General features: G+C 37.5%; 1 protein-coding gene across 2 annotated transcripts in view; it reads right to left on the bottom strand.

Moving 5' to 3' along the window:
• Window positions 1-21,166, bottom strand: part of LOC114351209 (ABC transporter G family member 23) — a 76,187-nt gene that overhangs the window by 19,661 nt on the left and 35,360 nt on the right. Inside the window, exons 2-4 of one of the 2 annotated variants that reach the window (XM_028302336.1) lie at window positions 13,849-14,017; window positions 4,237-4,396; window positions 3,386-3,648 (exon numbers count right to left, since the gene is read on the bottom strand). In XM_028302336.1, coding sequence (XP_028158137.1) covers window positions 3,386-3,648; window positions 4,237-4,396; window positions 13,849-13,970 — 545 coding nt within the window. In that variant the 5' untranslated portion in view covers window positions 13,971-14,017. Of the gene's footprint in view, window positions 1-3,385; window positions 3,649-4,236; window positions 4,397-5,225; window positions 5,397-13,848; window positions 14,018-21,166 lie in introns of those variants that run through there. The other variant, XM_028302328.1, reaches the window with a different exon arrangement.

Here is a 21,166-nt window from a genome sequence, read left to right on the forward strand (position 1 = left end):
AATTTTTTTGCATTTATTTCAATAGGTTACTAAATCAAAGTAACAGTTTCTGTCGCCTTCTTATCAGGACGTGAACAAGTCAATCAAAGGAAAAAAAGCGCAAAACCACTCGAGAATTGCTCAAATGATTGCAACGTATAGTTGACAGCATATCAAGGGTATTTCTCATCGCCACGGTTCTCATCGTCACCTTCGTGGCGAATTTTATTTCTAACTTATTTCAACGTTTTGTAAACAAAAATTGTAGCGCTTGATGTGAAGACTGTATTCTCAGTAAATCAGACAAATAGTGAGTCTCGTTTGGAAGCTTTCACGTTTTGAATTTTTTGATGCCACGAAAGTGATTCTGTACTTCACAGCAATAATTTTTTCAAACTTTATTACTGTAAATGCCTCTTAAGTGTTTATAAAACATATATTTTGTCTTATTTTAATAGACAAACAGCAATAACATAATATAAATAGGTACCTACTTAAATACAAGATAAAATTTTACCGATTACGTCACCTATTAAGTTACAAGATTCTACGCAATTGGTTTTAAGGGTGACACTGGTGGCATTCTGAAATACTAAAGAAGCAAAAAACGGATTATCAGTTACCTTAATAAAAAAGAACTCTAACTGATTATCAGTACCTCAACAAAAATATATTTTTTTATTTAGGCCAGAGGGCCTCGTATTTTTGTTGTACAACTTTTAACTCAAACTTCAGATTAAGTTTATCTTACAAACAGATACACAGTCACATATACAGACATACATACAGTCATACAGACAGACAGATAACAAAAAAATGAGACCCTTATTTATTTATTGATGTACTGATCTCTACTTACCACGTATAATTTATTAGTTATTAAAATATCGTAAAAACATAAACACCAGTCACTATATTTTAAAATAAACCAAAGCAAGAAATCACTTTCGTGGCCTAAAATCACCTTCGTGTATAAAACACCACGAAGGTGATGCCACGAAGGTGACGAAAATTTTAGTTTTTTATGAATTATCCTTAAATTTGAATTTAACGGTTCAAGTCTAATACTACACAAATAAGTCTGACATGTTAAGTTTTCAATGGCAAAGTTTCAATTAAATTGTTTAAACTTTAGAGGTAGAAAATATTGTTCAAACAAGCGACGGTATGTCTATGGATAATCACAAAAAGTTACGTATTTTTTTCGCGGAGCGACGATGGACCTATCTCACCTCCCCAATGGTCGAAGCGCGACTGACGCTAACCGAATAGAATGCTGTGATTGGTTGCTGGTGTTCGGTTTAACGACAATCTTGTATTATTACTCAAAATTTTAGGTACCTAAAATCGTGTGACCAACGTATTTCGCTTTCTCAATTCAAAATAATTATAAGAAGATATTTTTTTGACTATTGTGTGGAAAGTATATTTAATTACGATGATTTTAGTATATGCTACACACAAATTGAATGAAAATTGTGAATGCAGTAACCAAATGTTTCATTGCAACCGAAGGTGTGACACGATGAGAACGCGAAAAATGACCCCGTTTTTTATCGTTTCATGTGATTTTTTCGTATTATTTTTGGTTCTTTTACGATAAAATTTATTTTGTATGTAGCTAAATAGATATTTTATCATCTGATTTCAAAGTTATTGTTCTAACTTATACCGTTTATGAAATATTATTGTGTGACCATCAAATTTGAGTGTAAATGAGAAGTACCCTCAAGCTGTACAGTTTCATTGCAATATCAAACACAAGAAGTTCTTGTAGTTGTTTGATCTAGAATTTTTGTTGCACTTTCAATCCCTCATTCCCGCGATCTAGTAACTTTGGTAGAAGTACTTTAGCATTAGTTTCTGTCTGCGGTATAATCATAATCATTATCATCAGGTCATAACACTCTTATTCACAAATGATGCTTGCTTAAGTGAAGCAGCAAATCGAACGCATAGCGTTGAATAGAGCTCTGTGATTGGTTCGTGTGTGACCCTGTGCGTCCACGCGCACTGTGAGATCTCATAATAATGTTTGTGAACACGGGTGTTAGTCTGCACTGTAGGAGACATGTAAAGAATTCCTCAAAGACAGGACAGAGGTAGTGGAAAAAATTATAAACCGTAAAAAGTGATATCTGATTTTTTTTTATTCAATGTGTATTAATAATAAGCTTAATGTGGAATCTAATAGGGGTGTGAAATAATCATACCTATTTACGAATAACTTACCTATTAAATGTGCCATAGTGCTGAAATAACTGCACTAAGTATTTTATAATTGTAGGACGTTTTTTGTCGATTTTACTGACTGGGGGCCTAGACAATCATATACGGAACTAATCTTAACGAATTATTCAAATCTAAGGAACCTTCGCGTATAATCCCGACTCGTTCTAGGCCGTTAAAAGTTTAATACTTCGCAAATTGATGAAGATTGAGTAAAGGCAAATATTTGTATGCGAGCAGTATTTACAGTCTGACTGAGTGCCGAAAAGGGTCGTCTGTATGTATATTGACGGACCTTGATGTTTGATTTGAACATTTTGTCAAACATTTACATTTTCAAGAACATTTTAATAACAACTGTAGATTTGTTTTATAGAAACCATGTATATTTATGTTTTTATTGTGTTTGTATTGAATAGGCTCCGAAACTTCTAAACTTCTATTACCATTGAATTTGGAATCCATTTTTTTTGTCTTATGAACATAGGCTTATATTTTTTTAATCTGTAATTAAAAAAAAAAGTTTAGTACCTTATCTACCTGTAATCCGCGAGCCGGGGAGGGTCATTAGTAAAACAATTTAATTATGAAAATGACATTTAACCTGCATTTTATTTGTTTACATAATAGATGAATTAATAAAATAGATAACGTGTTTTAAAATTGCTATTTTAAGATAAAGTACCAAACTATTCAAATGTCAAGTGTTTTTATGCACATCCTGATGCTATTTTTATGTATCTCTAATGCAGTTTTAAATAATATGCTAAATCTAAATAATGTAGTTTTTATATGTGTACTAAAACAACCACTTAGTTTAGTTCGAAAATTATCACTGTGACGAAAAACCTACCTGAGTAATTTTAGGTAGAGCCTTTGAGAAGCATAACTTTTACCAATTACTTTTAACCCAAACTCTTATCACAGATCATAAAATACTAGTATTAAAAAGTTAGGTACGCGTACCTTTAACACTTAGTTTTAAGTATGGGTGTCAGGGAGTTGACGTTCAAAGCTAAAATTCATAAAATGGGAGAATAAATCGTGTTTTGACAGCTCATTTTCAAATACTAGCCGTTAGTGCTATGATATAAAGGCATTGTTTATCTATAGTATCCTAAACTTACCTCTCTTTAAAGACTATCGTGTTCACTCAAACTTTAAGTCTAAACCTTACCTCTCTCTCAAAACTGGGTCCAGCCCAACAGTAGGTTCATCCAGTATCAGCAGCTCTGGTTCATGCACCAGGGCAGCAGCTAACGACACCCTCCTCTGCTGACCTCCAGAGAGAGACTTGATCAGCCGCCCTTCAGCTGCCAACTCCAGCAATGAAGAGAGGAAGTCGAACCTCTCCTTCAGTTTGGCGCTCTTCATCCCGTATATACGGCCGAAGTAGTATATCGCGTCCCGTACTGTGAACTCCCCGACTAGTGCTATGTCCTGAAAGGAGAGAATTATGTGACTGATCTTGAAGGTGTATGCAAAAAATACTCTAAGTTTTTTGCTACGGGACTATTCCCACCTCTCGTCCCCACCGCTGCAACTTCTGTGTAGCCAGGATCTACAGCTTGACCGCTAATAAAACCCAACCAGTGAAGATAAAGTTAGTCCCGGGAGAAAGTTAAACTGTCATTGGACCCGCAACGAAATTAATCAGAATCCACTGGGAATCGAACCGGGTGTCTCTGGGCCTGAAGCAGGTGGTCTTAACATTAGATTACAGAGGCGGTTATAGTTAAATTCATATTCTACTTTTGTAGGAGTCTCCAACCATTCGATATTGCATTTTTTCCGAATGATCAAGATCGAAAGAATAATCTAGTAATTTACCTAGGCTGTAATAACTTATGAACGTTTTAGGAAAATATCATTATATTAGTACCTATCAAGATAAACCATTTCACCAGTAGTCAGATGCATCATATAAAATGTGCCTGCCTTGCGAGGATTGACGAGCAGTCAGTAAAGAATATTTTCAAATAATACTTCACTGCGATATAATATAACGTTAAAAATATACCTACATACCTGTGGCATATACCCAACTCTGGGGCCGGGCACACCGCTGCCCTTCTCTCCAGGGGTGCCACCTAGGACCCAAATGTCGCCACTATCCAGTTTTCTTCTTCCCACTATGCAGGAGAGGAGGGTGGTCTTCCCGCATCCTGAAGGGCCTAGGAGGCCATAGCTGTTGAGAAATAGAAAAATAATGGTTAAACTCTGGTGGTAGAAGAAATAACATAATTATTAGGAAGAGAGAAAAGTGGAGGACAATATTGCCAGAAAATCGTGTAAGATAGGCCGGAAGAGGAGAGGTAGAGGTAGAGTATTGGAAGAGGGTAAAAGTTGGGATTTATTTGGGTGTTATTTGGTAGTTCCTATCTTCGATGTGATAGTTGGCAATTTACATTTTGGTTGTTAAGGTATTTGGTTTACGAACATACCCGTGTCTCGTAGTAAGCTAAACGAAATCAGAATCAGTTTTGTTGACTCATTCATAAACATGTCATTTGATGAGTGGTGAGGTGTCCGTCCGTGTCCTCGCTTAAGAGAGAGAATTAACAAAGTTGAAGAGAGAAGAGAGGGAGTGAGATTTAAGAGAGGGTGAAAGAAATAATTATAGGAGGGGGAGAGACTTAATCGAATCAGAAATGAGGAAATCCGTAAACGAACTAAAGTCGCTGACATAGCCTGACGGATTAGCAAGCTGAAGTGGCAATGGGCAGGGCACATAGTGCGCTGAACTGACGGCCGATGGGGCAGCAAGGTTCTGGAATGGAGGCCGCGTACCGGAAGGCGCAGCGTGGGACGTCCACCTACAAGGTGGACCGACGACATCGTGAAGGTAGCAGGGAAGCGCTGGATGCAGGCCGCTACCAATCGATCAATGTGGAAAGCATTAGGGGAGGCCTATGTTCAGCAGTGGACGTCCCTATGGCTGACATGATGATGATGATGATGATGAGAGACTTAAGGGATAGGGTGAGAAAAGTGGGAGATACGAGAATGATACTCACATAATACCCCTCTCTACTGTCATGTCAAGGTGCACAAGCACTGGCTTGTAGTCCGGTTTGTCGGGGCGCCCATAGTGCTTGCAGGCGCGCGCGACTACCACCGCGGCCGGACCCGCCGCCATCTTGGTTGTTGGTGTCGTCAGCTGTCAATTGGGCGCCATCTTGCGGTGTCTGTGGGTGAAGAACNAAGTAGCACACAGAAAATGATAATATTGTGCTGGAATAAATTAAATCGTTCTTCCTTTATTATGTTGCATTTTTATGCCCTATGGCTTAGATTAATAAAACCTAGATAGATAGTCAGTGCACGAAAGGTGAGGCAGTTTTTAGGGAGCCGGCACGGCTCACCCGTAAACGTCACATGAACTGTCAAAGTGAAAAATTGGTAAACACGTCCGACGAATTTTAATTAATTAAAACGGTTAGTGTTGTGAAAGGGTGTCTAAAATACATCAGAAAAACGAAAGAAAGTGATCAGTGTTACATTTCATAAGTAAGTACAATTCGACGCGTATTTTGCTTGAATTTGGCTTTCAAAAATTAAATACGGGAATGATACCAGTAACAAGAAAATTTATTTCCCAATTGTTCGCCGTACAAATACACTTCCTTTTTTTATGAAATCGAGACTTTTAACGCCCGATTCCCTTATTCAATCCTTGTCCAAATCCGGATTACAACTGTCAAATTGAATTCAGTTTTAGATTATATTTCCAAAATTTTCGATGCATTTACACTTTAATATTGTTTAAATAGTCTTATAAACAATATAAAAATGTAAAAACATAAAAAACCGCAGTTATTTTGGCCAAAAACATATTAAAATTTGACAGTTGACAATCCAAATCCGTATAATTTGGATTAGGATTGAATATAGAAATCCAGCATAAGTCGATTTATCTTATTGTTATTAGGTAGGTACTTTGAATTCAATAAATAAGTAAGTACATGATGCGTTTTGTTTTTGTTAATTATAAAATAATTAAAAATGTATTAAAAATTTCCCTACTTTCGGGAAATTCGCCTTCACTGTCTACACTCCCCAACAAAATTGACACTAATGACATAAGATTTTTGCCTCACTCTTGACGAAGCGTTTGTATGAAGACTATCCATCTAGGTTTTATTAATCTAAGCCCTATGGTTACAAAACAGCTATTTGTATTTCAAGTTTTATAAAATATAGTTGAATCTCTACTTATTGAGTTACTTTAGCAATTTAGATTTTAGATATCATCATCATCATTATCAACAGCCTTTTACAGTCCACTGCTGGACTATAAGCCTCCTCCACTATAGTGCAGGGTTTTGCCATAATCCCCACGCTTGGCAGGTGGGTTGGAGATCGCAGTTTAAAAGATTGATGTTTTTCAGAGAGCGCTGCTGCCCGTTCTGTACTTACTTATGGGATAAGCTAAAATAATATTGCTGAAAAAATAAAGCATACCTACTTACTTAATTGCGAAATAATTGTAAAGTGTGACGAATTTAAACATGCTTGTGACTAGTCGACTCTGTGGCAAATCTTCGATACGTCCCGCTCGCGTTACGTATCAAATATTAAAAAAACGGGATTATTCCCACCTCTCATTCCCACCACGGCAACTTCTGTGTAGCCAGGATCTACAGCTTGAGCGCCATAAAAACCCAACCAATACTATTGTGAATATACCTTTACATCAACTTCATTGCCTCGGATGTTATCGTTGGAATAAAACCACAACAAACGTTTTATATTTCTTCCGCCAAGACAATGTCGTGGCCGCCTATTGTTCTATTACTATAATAATTACCTATCTTGCAAATTGCATTACCAACACGATCGGCTTGAAATTAATAGCAAACCTTTACTAACTATTGTTCTCTGTTATTATTTTAATTGAGACATGTTTCAGTCATGCAATACTGTGTTAGATTAATTTGTTTACTTAAGTAAATGTTAAGAAAAATCAATTAATTAAAATGAAGATTAATTATTGATAGTCTATTTAAGAATTCATTAAGTTTATTCAAGTATGCACTAATGATACTGAAAAATAAGTGTGAAATGCCTGATTAATCGAATCCAGAACATTTGAGTCATAGTGCTTTTTCAATCTGAGATTTTTGATTATATTAAAAAAAATACTGTGTGACACACCGGGGCCAAGGGGGGTCGGCTGATTTGTATTTTTGTCCCTAATCTCCTGCCGCCTCTCTTTACCAGAATATGTCAAAAACATTGTCACCTAGTTCTCCATGACATTAGAAAACTAAAGTGTCACAAATCCACCACCTACTTATCTACAGCAATCAACATGTACCATTAATCATCATTAACACGGTACACTGGCTTACTTAAACGAGTAAAAACAATCGATGCTGTGCGAAAACCGGTGTCGTAGTCAAAATATAACGGTTACCTCACTTTTATTGAGAGCTTGGCAAAATAGTGTAACCTAATGCCAGAACCAGTCTTCAGTCTTCACTAAAGGAGATCTATGCCCGTTTTCACCATCAATCCCTAATTTTTAAGTGACCCCTATGAAAACAAATTTCATATTATTTGTTACCATAGGGTCACTTAAAAATTAGGGATTGATGGTGAAAACGGGCACTAATCTATCAAAATAAATGGTAAATGGAGAATTTGGCGTACACTCCCAACGCGCGGGCTGGAGGAGGCCTGATGTTCACATAATTATGTCTCTTGGTTCTTTTGCGATATCCACGGGGGAAGATTGGGAATGGTCATATTCTACTCTATCGGTACTATCATAGCCAAATTGTCTTTTTAACGATTAATATTACGTGATATTTGATTGCACTAGTCCAAGGCTTCGAAAACCTTTTTTTTACCGTGAGTCTGTGACGCTCTTGGTACTTTGCCATTCTTTTGTTTTTAGGCCAAATAGTTTTGAAAGAAAGAAAGACGAAAGATTTTTTATTCCGTCCATAATACTTAGACTACAACATCAGTGTAAGTACATAGTTTGTTTAATTTGAACCAAAATGGCAGCCACTCAGCTTAACGCTGGTATTCTGTGGCAGTCATATGTGAATAGACACCGAAGACTTTTGAAGCTGATCTATTCAGGCTATGGCAATAATAACCGAGTCAGCTGATAGCTCATCGCCTGCGAGCTCGGGTTCCGTCCTAATAACCACCATAATTGTTGGAAGATTAACCATTCTCTCGGACAGGAGAAATATGCCAGATATAATGGGTATATTGTCGGAATACATGGGTATTGTCATGCAATGGTTATATAATATGCCTTCGTTTGAAACGAAAGGATTTTGGCTTTGGGGGTTTCCAATAAAATGATTCAACTTGGCATTTCGCATTGAAGATGTAAAATGTCAACCAAACGATGACGTATAGCAATCTTTTTGTACATTATCTCGTTTGATTTAAGTAACAGACGTTCAAAGTTGGACAAAGGCTTCCCCAAATGATTTCCACAACTACAGGTCCTGTGCTTCCCGTGACCTTCACCAGATCGTTGGTCCACCGAGTAAGATCCTGCCTACTCTACGTCTTCCGGTCCGCGGTCGCCACTCGAGAACTTTTCTGCCCCAACGGCCATCAGCTCTACGAGCTATGTGCCCCGCCTACTGCCTCATAAGTATGGCAATTCTGAGGCGCAAATTGATAATACAACTCAATACTGTAATTAATTTTATTGCATTTATTTCAATAGGTTACTAAATCAATATAACAGCGTCTGTCGCCTTCTTATTAATACGTGAACAAGTCAATCAAAGGAAAAAAAGCGCAAAAACTGCTCGAGAATTGCTCAAATGATTGCAACGTATACCTACTTAATTGACAGCACATCAAGCTGTACAGTTTCATAGCAAAATCGAACCTATTACAATTACACAAGACGCTGCAGTATTTTTTAGCTTGATATGCCATCAGGTTGTCTGTACCAGATCTAGAATTTTTGCTTCGTTTTCAATCACTCATTCCCGCGATCTAGTAACTTTGCTACATAATTTACGTCCATATTCGCAAACATTACTATGAGGTCTCACAGTGTGCGTGGACGCACATGGTGACACACAAACCTATCACAGAGCTCTATCAACGTTGTGCGTTCGATTTGCTGCCTCACTTAAGCAAGCATCGTTTGTGTACGGGCGTTAGTAATTTAGCAATAGTTTCTGTCTGCGGCATATTCATCATCATTATCAACAGGTCATTTAGTCTGTATAGAGACATAAAGACTAGTAAAGAACTCCTTAAGAACAGGACTCCTTTGCGTGACGTTGATGAGTGCTAAATCTTGGTGATGGAAAAACTTATAAACCGTAAAAACTGTATCTGAATTTATTTTAATTTATATTTTTGTATCTTACTAATATTATAAATGCGAAAGTCTGTATGTATGTCTGAATGTTAACATGTTTGTTACTCTTTTACGCAAAAACTACTGAACGGATTTGATGAAACTTTACAGTATTGTTGTTTATGACCCAGAATAACATAATAGGCTATTATTTATGACGATCTGTGACAAACTAAATTTCACGCGGGTGAAGCCGCGGGCAAAAGCTATGTGTATTCAGCTCTAATCGGGGTGTAAAATAATCGTACCTATTTACGAATAACTTATGTGGACAAGTGCTGAAATTACTGCACTAAGTATTTTGTAATTGTAGGACGTTTTTTGTCGATTTTACTGACCTAGCTAGACAATCATAAATGTTCGTTCGTTTCAGTCGAATGACGTCCACTGCTGGACAAAGGTCTCCTCCAAGGTTTTCCACAATGAACGGTCCTGCGCTGCCCGCATCCAGGCTCTTCCCGCGACCTTCACCAGATCGTCGGTCTACCTAGTAGGAGGCCTGCCTTACGTATGCCTATCATAAAGTATACGGAACTAATCCTAACGAATTGTTCAAATGTAAGGAACCTTCGCGTACAATCCCGACTCGTTCTAGGCCGTTAAAAGTTTAATAGGTACTTCGCAAATTGATGAAGGTTGTGTAAAGGCAAATATTTGTATGCGAGCAGTATTTACAGTCTGACTCCGAGTGCCGAAAAGGGTCGTCTGTATGTATATTGACAAACCTTGATGTTTGATTTGAACGTTTTGACAAACATTTACATTTTCAAGAACATTTTAATAACAACTGTAGGTTTGTTTTATAGAAACCATGTANTCAAGCTGTACAGTTTCATTGCAATATCAAACACAAGAAGTTCTTGTAGTTGTTTGATCTAGAATTTTTGTTGCACTTTCAATCCCTCATTCCCGCGATCTAGTAACTTTGGTAGAAGTACTTTAGCATTAGTTTCTGTCTGCGGTATAATCATAATCATTATCATCAGGTCATAACACTCTTATTCACAAATGATGCTTGCTTAAGTGAAGCAGCAAATCGAACGCATAGCGTTGAATAGAGCTCTGTGATTGGTTCGTGTGTGACCCTGTGCGTCCACGCGCACTGTGAGATCTCATAATAATGTTTGTGAACACGGGTGTTAGTCTGCACTGTAGGAGACATGTAAAGAATTCCTCAAAGACAGGACAGAGGTAGTGGAAAAAATTATAAACCGTAAAAAGTGATATCTGATTTTTTTTTATTCAATGTGTATTAATAATAAGCTTAATGTGGAATCTAATAGGGGTGTGAAATAATCATACCTATTTACGAATAACTTACCTATTAAATGTGCCATAGTGCTGAAATAACTGCACTAAGTATTTTATAATTGTAGGACGTTTTTTGTCGATTTTACTGACTGGGGGCCTAGACAATCATATACGGAACTAATCTTAACGAATTATTCAAATCTAAGGAACCTTCGCGTATAATCCCGACTCGTTCTAGGCCGTTAAAAGTTTAATACTTCGCAAATTGATGAAGATTGAGTAAAGGCAAATATTTGTATGCGAGCAGTATTTACAGTCTGACTGAGTGCCGAAAAGGGTCGTCTGTATGTATATTGACGGACCTTGATGTTTGATTTGAACATTTTGTCAAACATTTACATTTTCAAGAACATTTTAATAACAACTGTAGATTTGTTTTATAGAAACCATGTATATTTATGTTTTTATTGTGTTTGTATTGAATAGGCTCCGAAACTTCTAAACTTCTATTACCATTGAATTTGGAATCCATTTTTTTTGTCTTATGAACATAGGCTTATATTTTTTTAATCTGTAATTAAAAAAAAAAGTTTAGTACCTTATCTACCTGTAATCCGCGAGCCGGGGAGGGTCATTAGTAAAACAATTTAATTATGAAAATGACATTTAACCTGCATTTTATTTGTTTACATAATAGATGAATTAATAAAATAGATAACGTGTTTTAAAATTGCTATTTTAAGATAAAGTACCAAACTATTCAAATGTCAAGTGTTTTTATGCACATCCTGATGCTATTTTTATGTATCTCTAATGCAGTTTTAAATAATATGCTAAATCTAAATAATGTAGTTTTTATATGTGTACTAAAACAACCACTTAGTTTAGTTCGAAAATTATCACTGTGACGAAAAACCTACCTGAGTAATTTTAGGTAGAGCCTTTGAGAAGCATAACTTTTACCAATTACTTTTAACCCAAACTCTTATCACAGATCATAAAATACTAGTATTAAAAAGTTAGGTACGCGAACCTTTAACACTTAGTTAGTTTTAAGTATGGGTGTCAGGGAGTTGACGTTCAAAGCTAAAATTCATAAAATGGGAGAATAAATCGTGTTTTGACAGCTCATTTTCAAATACTAGCCGTTAGTGCTATATATATATAAAGGCATTGTTTATCTATAGTATCCTAAACTTACCTCTCTTTAAAGACTATCGTGTTCACTCAAACTTTAAGTCTAAACCTTACCTCTCTCTCAAAACTGGGTCCAGCCCAACAGTAGGTTCATCCAGTATCAGCAGCTCTGGTTCATGCACCAGGGCAGCAGCTAACGACACCCTCCTCTGCTGACCTCCAGAGAGAGACTTGATCAGCCGCCCTTCAGCTGCCAACTCCAGCAATGAAGAGAGGAAGTCGAACCTCTCCTTCAGTTTGGCGCTCTTCATCCCGTATATACGGCCGAAGTAGTATATCGCGTCCCGTACTNCGCGGACTGTGAACTCCCCGACTAGTGCTATGTCCTGAAAGGAGAGAATTATGTGACTGATCTTGAAGGTGTATGCAAAAAATTATCTAAGTTTTCTGCTACGGGACTATTCCCACCTCTCGTCCCCACCGCTGCAACTCCTGTGTAGCCAGGATCTACAGCTTGACCGCCAATAAAAACCCAACCAGTGAAGGTCAAGTTTGTCCCGGGGGAAAGTTAAACTATCATTAGACCCTCAACGAAATTAATCAGAATCCACTGGGAATCGAACCGGGTATCTCTGGGCCTGAAGCAGGTGGTCTTAACATTAGATTACAGAGGCGGTTATAGTTAAATTCATATTTATACTAACTACAAAAGATTAACAAAATAATATGGCACACATCGGGCACGTCGCATGGTGAATATTGAATTAAAAATCGTTTAATACCAGAACTATAATATCCGGATACGTTCTATTAATAGTTTTAGTTGAAAGTCAAGCGAAGTCAAATATGTATATGAAATCTAAAAATAAAACATATTTTAATGAATTTAGATGAAGACTAATCGCATATAGAGTCTCCAACCATTCGATACTGCATTTTTTTCTGAATGATCAAGATCTAAAGAATAAACTAGTAATTTACCTAGGCTGTAATAACATGAACGTTTTGGGAGAATAATATTATTAAGTTACTATCAAGATAATTGCCATTTCACCAGTAGTCAGATGCCTCAGCTATAAAAGCAGTCAGATGCCTACCGTGCGAGGATTGACGAGCAGTTAGAATAGAATAATATTTTCAAAGAATACTTCACTGCGATATAATATAGCGTTAAAAATATACCTACATACCTGTGGCATATACCCAACTCTGGGGCCGGGCACACCGCTGCCCTTCTCTCCAGGGGTGCCACCTAGGACCCAAATGTCACCACTGTCTAGTTTTCTTCTTCCCACTATGCAGGAGAGGAGGGTGGTCTTCCCGCACCCTGAAGGGCCTAGGAGGCCATAGCTGTTGAGAAATAGAAAAATAATGGTTAAACCTTGGTAGTAGAAGAAGTAAGGCAGGAACTTAGAATGTTATGGAACAATAGTTGGAATATGAGAGAAAAAGAGAGAAGACAAAAAAGGGGCCTGCTTAAAGAGACTAGAGTGATAAAAGTGATAATTATTAAGAAGAGAGAACAGTGGAGGATAATATTGGAGTAGAACTGAGTGGTATTATTGGAAGAGGGAAAAATTTGGGATTTGGTAGTTCCTATTTTCGATGTGATCGTTGGCAATTTACATTTTGGTTGTTAAAGGTATTTGGTTTACGAACATACTCGTGTCTCGTAGTAAGCTAAACGAAATCAGAATCAGTTTTGTTGACTCATTCATAAACATGTCATTTGATGAGTGGTGACCGTGTCCGTCCGTGTCCTCGCTTAAGAGAGGGAATTAACAAAGGTGAAGTTAAGAGAGGGAGTGAGATTTAAGAGAGGGTGAAAGAGATAATTATAAGAGGGGGAGAGACTTAAGGGATAGGGTGAGAAAAGTGGGAGATACGAGAATGATACTCACATAATACCCCTTTCAACTGTCATGTCAAGGTGCACGAGCACTGGCTTGTAGTCCGGTTTGTCGGGGCGCCCATAGTGCTTGCAGGCGCGCGCGACTACCACCGCGGCCGGACCTGCCGCCATCTTGGTTGTTGGTGTCGTCAGCTCAGTTGGGCGCCATCTTGCGGTGTCTGTGGGGGAAGAACAAAATTAAATCAGTAATTCCAGTAGTAGTTATGTATTTTAAGGTTTAACTTATTGTAAGACTAAGTTAATAATGAGAGTTGCCTAAGTGAATTTGGCGAAATCATAGCTTTCAAAACCCAAGAAATTGAGAATGTATAATCTGTGAATACGCCTGAAAAGGTAGAATTTGGAGCGCTTCTATTATTAAGCCGTGTATTTGCTATTTTTTTACCTAAATTCACATTCACAATAAAGTTCTTTTTCATTCACCTAAAAAAAAGAAAAGAACCTTTAATTAGCCAGCGCCAGTAAGAATTGTTTAAAATACATAGTTGGCGTTGTTTTTTACGTTTATGAGGACAGAAATATTTTCTCATTATAACCTACCTAGTCATTATCATAATCTATGATTGATTTGCGTTTCTAGTTTTTAATGTGTCACCGTAATTAGTAGCTTCATCAAGCAATTACTGATACTCGTAAATTAACGACAAAGGAAACGATGACTTGATAGGAAATGGTCAGTGAACAGTTGAATTGGCGATCGTACCACAGTGCAAGAAGGGAATAGTAGGATTTACATTGTCTAGGTACCAAAATCAATCGTCAAAAAAAAAGTAATTAGGTATCAGTTTTTTTTAAACCATGACAATAGACAGCCAGTGTCACATAAATCCTTCAAGGAGATTGAAATTGGAGGATCATAAATCATGCTGCCAGTGCCAAGTGTTCCGTGCACATGGAATCAATTATGTTGAAAAAATTATCTCCTTAAAAGGCGACTCACTGCTATCAAAAATAAGGTCGGAATTCTCTTCATAGCTTTTTGTAACCTCGACACAACGAGACGCAAGATTTTTTTGAAGCATTCGAATTTCAAATTCGCATTCGATGAAGCACAACATGATACATATTAATGCAGTGTATAGTCTATGGTCACAGACAAATAATAGTTTATGGTATTATGTATGAACTGTTAACTAAGTAAATTACGCCCGTATTCACAAACGATGCTTGCTTAAGTGATGCAGCAAATCGAACGCACAGCCGTGAACATACCTATGTGATTAGTGCGTGTGTCATCCTGTGCGTCCACGCGCACTGTGAGACCTCATAGTAATGTCTGTAAATACGGGCGTCAGTGTCACAGTAAATAAGTGGTTAATAAGAAGATGCGTTACTATTCTGTATTGCTCGGAAATTAATTGGCATGAACGTGCCACGTTCATTCAAGGCTGTAATTGTATTGTCAATTAGTCATTGTTTGGAGCCGTTTTAATAAGAGCTAGGTAAATTGCTACGCGATGAGCACTATAAAACGTTTGTACAGCTAGCACATCAGGCTGTACGTTTTTGTAGCAAAATAGGTCCTACTACAACGACATAAGATTCATCTTCTTGTCATGTCGACAACAAACCTACACCAGTGTAAATACAAATGAGTAGGTCATCTTCATAGAAACGCACCGAGCGCGGTTTGTATGTGAGCGCGCCAATACCTACTCATTTGTATTAACTCTGCCTACACAGTGTCAGCTTAAAACTCCGCTACAAGAGTGGCGTTGTCAGTAGCCTTCATTAGTCTTCTTGAGTGCAGTTGTTTGGGCACGCAGGGCACGACATCATCTCCAATCTTGATGCGCGGTTTGTGAATAATAAGTACAATACACGTGTGAATAAAGCTAATATTTGAAAAAGAGATTATTTGATTAATGATTCTATGCCATTTACTCGTAATCTTGAGAAAATAATTTAAGTATAAGACACCCTGCAGATTACCGACTTTTAGTTGGCTGATAGTTTGATCGGCTTCCAATTTGTATGAGGACTATTAGTAATTTGTGCAATAACAAATTACTAACAATCTTTAAACAAAAAAATTTGCCGATACCAAATCGGTGGCGTGGGCACTTCCATACAATGTTCAATGTTCATACTAATTAACAGACCTATCAAACNAGGCCGCTACCAATCGATCAATGTGGAAAGCATTAGGGGAGGCCTATGTTCAGCAGTGGACGTCCCTATGGCTGACATGATGATGATGATGATGATGAGAGACTTAAGGGATAGGGTGAGAAAAGTGGGAGATACGAGAATGATACTCACATAATACCCCTCTCTACTGTCATGTCAAGGTGCACAAGCACTGGCTTGTAGTCCGGTTTGTCGGGGCGCCCATAGTGCTTGCAGGCGCGCGCGACTACCACCGCGGCCGGACCCGCCGCCATCTTGGTTGTTGGTGTCGTCAGCTGTCAATTGGGCGCCATCTTGCGGTGTCTGTGGGTGAAGAACAAATTAGATCAGTAATTCAAGCAGCAGTGCTTTATATTAGGCTTAACTTAATGGGAGTTCTATACCTAAGTGAAATTGGAAAAATCATAGTTTTCAAAACCCAAGAAATTGAGAATGTATAATTTGTGAATACGCCTGAAAAGGTAGAATTTGGAGCGCTTCTATTATTAAGCCGTGTATTTGCTATTTTTTACCTAAATTCACATTCACAATAAAGTTTATTTTAATTTTCCGAGAAGAAAATAACTTAATTAGCCAGCGCAATTAGCATTCTTACTGGCGAGTAAGAATTGTTTAAAATACACAATTGGCATAGTTTTTTAATCATAAACGATTTTGTCTTCATAAACGATGAAAACATATATATTTTGTCATCATAACCTACCTAGTCATTATCATAATCTATGATTGATTTGCGTTTCTAGTTTTTAATGTGTCACCGTAATTAGTAGCTTCATCAAGCAATTACTGATACTCGTAAATTAACGACAAAGGAAACGATGACTTGATAGGAAATGGTCAGTGAACAGTTGAATTGGCGAGCGTACCACAGTGCAAGAAGGGTAGTAGGCCTTATACTAACCTCCTAACTATCAATCGTTTGAAAATTAAAAAAAAAAGTATGAGTTATGTAAATTCAGCCAGTGTCACATAAATCCTTCAAGGAGATTTAAATTGGAGGATCATAAATCATGCTGCCAGTGCCTAGTGTTCCATAGGGAATCAATTATGTCGAAAAAAATATAGAAAAATTTCCCATTAAAAGGCGACTCACTGCTATCAAAAATAAGGTCAGAATTCCCTTTATAGCTTTTTGCAACCTTGACACAACGAGACGCAAGATTTTTTTGAATCATTCGAATTTCAAATACGTATTCGATGAAGCACAACAGTACCTCTGGCCTGGCCTGGACTTGGTATTACATGGATCTCACAACTTTTTACCGTAGAACAACTGAGTTGCGAGACTTGGTTTTTTTGACAAGTATTGTTTTTGATGGGATNTATCAAACTATCGGCCGACTAGAAGTCTGCAGTTTGCATTGGTTCCCAAACTTATTTGAGAAGCACCCCCTTTTGACCATACAAAAAATTCCGCGCCCCCCTCTTCTAGTCAAGATTATTTTATTGGACGTATCGAGCACTCTGGAATGCATTCTCTCAGCGGTCGCAGGTTTTTTATTTTAAGTACACAGATGGCCCGCGCCCCCTTTTAAAGGTCTTTGCGCCTCCTCTGGGGGTGTGGTGGTGGAACAAATGGTCTACGGGGTATCTAAGGGCCTCGTTCACCATCCCCTAGTAAAGCGTAAGTAGCTTAGGTATGCAACTCGTCAGGAGTAGCAACGAACCATGACTTTGACGCTGCTAAGAACTGAGTCCGAAACCGCAGTCTACATTTTCCTTTACAATGCAGCACTGGCTAAATACGCAAACCGCGCAAAGCCATAATTATTAAGAAAAAAAAACGCATTCAAAGCTTCGTCGATTGTACTCGTATTAATGAAACCCCAATCGCTGTCCTTATACAGTAGGGTGTCCCGAAATATCTTTTTTTATATTTTCGCTACACAAGACCCCTCAAAAGTTGCGTCATAAGATGTAGATTACCGTAAAAATAATTAAAAAAATATAAAATAATATCTCAAGGGCTCTACCGGCATTTTTATGTCTCAAAAAATCACTTGATCAGTCTTTCACTGTTTGTCATGTATTATATTTTTTGTCACAATTATTTCATTTTATTTTGTGATTACAGTGGCAGTGGAACCCTAAGATATGATTTGCAGGCAATGACAGACTGTTTCCAGGGAGGAATAGGTTTGGTTCGAACTAGCAGAATTCATATTTTGACTTGTTTTTCTCAAATTTTCTACTTCTTTGGCGAGGCTGTTGGTATTATTTCTGTTGAGGTTTTATTACTGTAAGGTACCGCACTTTTTTGTCATAATATTACATACTTTTAGCATAAATTTAAGAAAAATTTAGCAAATATATGGTAGTAATATACTTTTTGATTTTTTTCAGGTAAAAACCACCTAGCCAAAAATCTTTAAAATATTATATTTAAACAGAATACTAATTGACATGTTATATAGTTTTAGCATACTATTAAATATAAATAACATTTATATGTGTTACTGTAAAAGCTCGAACTACGGTTAATCTTAAGATTTAAGTGTAAGTCTTAGGATTTACCGACATGAGTTGGTAAATGTAAGGATTTCTGAAAATACGACGATTTTTTCGAGCTTTTACCATTCGAATTCAGTATATGCTAGGCTTTACCTCTGTCAGCAGGTAGATGTTGGTTTTAGGAAAAAAACAATGAGTAATTCTTAATGGGGAATTATAAAACGATCGACTAAAAATAACTTAGCGACTGATGATGGCATACTGTTTTAATAACTTGAGCGGTATGAATTTGAATAACCGAAAAATTAACTTAACTAATGACGAATATTGATTAATAAATCAAATGCAGAACGAGCTTACAAAGAGTGGGTTATGTTTAATCCATTTTAGATATTAAAATTCTGTCCGTGCGACTACCAACTAAGTGAGCGACTAGAAATACAAAGAGGGCAACTTCAATATTAAGATAGATTCGATTTTTTCCAATTGAAGTAATTTCTGATGATGATGATGATGATGAGATGCCCTGAGAACGTTATGACATGTTTTGTTTTTCAACATTTACCGTGCCATTAATGTAAATCCTAAGATTTACCAACGAAATGGTTGTAAGAGTTCGAATCGCAAACCTTTTGGGACATTTACCATTAGGAATTGGTAGATCTTAGGTTTTACTGGAATATCTTAGGATTTACTGCAATTCGAGCTTTTACAGTAACATATAAACGTTTGTACAGCTAGCACATCAGGCTGTACGTTTTTGTAGCAAAATAGCTCCTACTACAACGACATAAGATTCATCTTCTTGTCATGTCGACAACAAACCTACACCAGTGTAAATACAAATGAGTAGGTCATCTTCATAGAAACGCACCGAGCGCGGTTTGTATGTGAGCGCGCCAATACCTACTCATTTGTATTAACTCTGCCTACACAGTGTCAGCTTAAAACTCCGCTACAAGAGTGGCGTTGTCAGTAGCCTTCATTAGTCTTCTTGAGTGCAGTTGTTTGGGCACGCAGGGCACGACATCATCTCCAATCTTGATGCGCGGTTTGTGAATAATAAGTACAATACACGTGTGAATAAAGCTAATATTTGAAAAAGAGATTATTTGATTAATGATTCTATGCCATTTACTCGTAATCTTGAGAAAATAATTTAAGTATAAGACACCCTGCAGATTACCGACTTTTAGTTGGCTGATAGTTTGATCGGCTTCCAATTTGTATGAGGACTATTAGTAATTTGTGCAATAACAAATTACTAACAATCTTTAAACAAAAAAATTTGCCGATACCAAATCGGTGGCGTGGGCACTTCCATACAATGTTCATACTATTTAACAGACCGATCAAAATATCGGCCGACTAGCAGTCTGCAGTCTGCATTGGTTCCCAAACTTATTTGAGAAGCACCCCCTTTTGACCATACAAAAAATTCCGCGCCCCCCCTCTTCTAGTCAAGATTATTTTATTGGACGTATCGAGCAGTCTGGAATGCATTCTCTCAGCGGTCGCAGGTTTTTTATTTTAAGTACACAGATGGCCCGCGCCCCCCTTTAAAGGTCTTTGCGCCTCCTCTGGGGGTGTGGTGGTGGAACAAATGGTCTACGGGGTGTCTAAGGGCCTCGTTCACCATCCCCGAGTAAAGCGTAAGTAGGTATGCAACTCGTCACGAGTAGCAACGAACCATGACTTTGACGCTGCTTAGAACCGAGTCCGAAACCGCAGTCTAAATTTTCCTTTACACTGGCTAAATATGCAAACCGCGCAAAGCCATAATTATTAAGAAAAAAAAAAACGCATTCAAATCTTCGTCGATTGTACTCGTATTAATGAAACCAATGAAACCCCAATCGCTGTCCTTATCCAGGTCGCGTCAACGGCCCGCTGCGCTTTCGACACAGCGTGTGTGAGATGCGGCGCTTCTCCATATCACCACGATTCGAAACAATTCGGAACTGCTTGGAATTGAAATTGGTAACTCAGGTCCGCTTCAGATTTTAAGTACCTATGTCACCCCGATTCTTTCTGGAGAGGATTGATTGGATTTTCTTTTTGTAATGTCAAAAGGTTCAATTACGAAATGTAATGAGAATTTTATAACAGACAAAAAATTTGTGGAAGTACGTATGCGTTGATGTCTTTATTATGGGATTATCAATTACTATGCTAAACTTCTTGATCGTGTTTTATTTTTACTTGCTGTACCTCTAGTACGAAAAACTTTCGAGTTCGTTTCGTTGCGTATTCAAAGTGTCATCGAAAAATTTTGTATGAAAAATTAAACAGCGCCCCCTAGGGCGGCTATAATATAGAGGGCGCTGTTTAATTTTTCATACAAAATTTTTCGATGACACTTTGAATACGCAACGAAACGAACTCGAAAGTTTTTCCTACTAGAGGTACTGATTACAAAAAAATAAGCAATGTTATGTACGATTTGACCTTTAAGATCTTTTAACTTCTCTTAAGATCTCAGTGCTCACAGAAAAACAGTTTCTTTACCTCCATACGTGAATATTAACAAAAACTTTTTTTTATTAACAAAAGAATATCAAAGAAATTTTAAATTAATGCCAATCAAACTCGTCCCCAGCCACAATGGAGCCACGCACGATTGACGCAATGACGTTACGTTCGGATGACCGGAACACCGCGAGCCGTTATGTCACCGCCCGGCGAAATTCGGCGCAAGTGGAGAACGACCTTCGAAATTCAAATTC

The sequence above is a fragment of the Ostrinia furnacalis genome, unplaced genomic scaffold (assembly GCF_004193835.3).
Source record: "Ostrinia furnacalis isolate ACB-3 unplaced genomic scaffold, ASM419383v2 OfSCF0078, whole genome shotgun sequence".
Taxonomy (NCBI): Eukaryota; Metazoa; Arthropoda; class Insecta; order Lepidoptera; family Crambidae; genus Ostrinia; species Ostrinia furnacalis.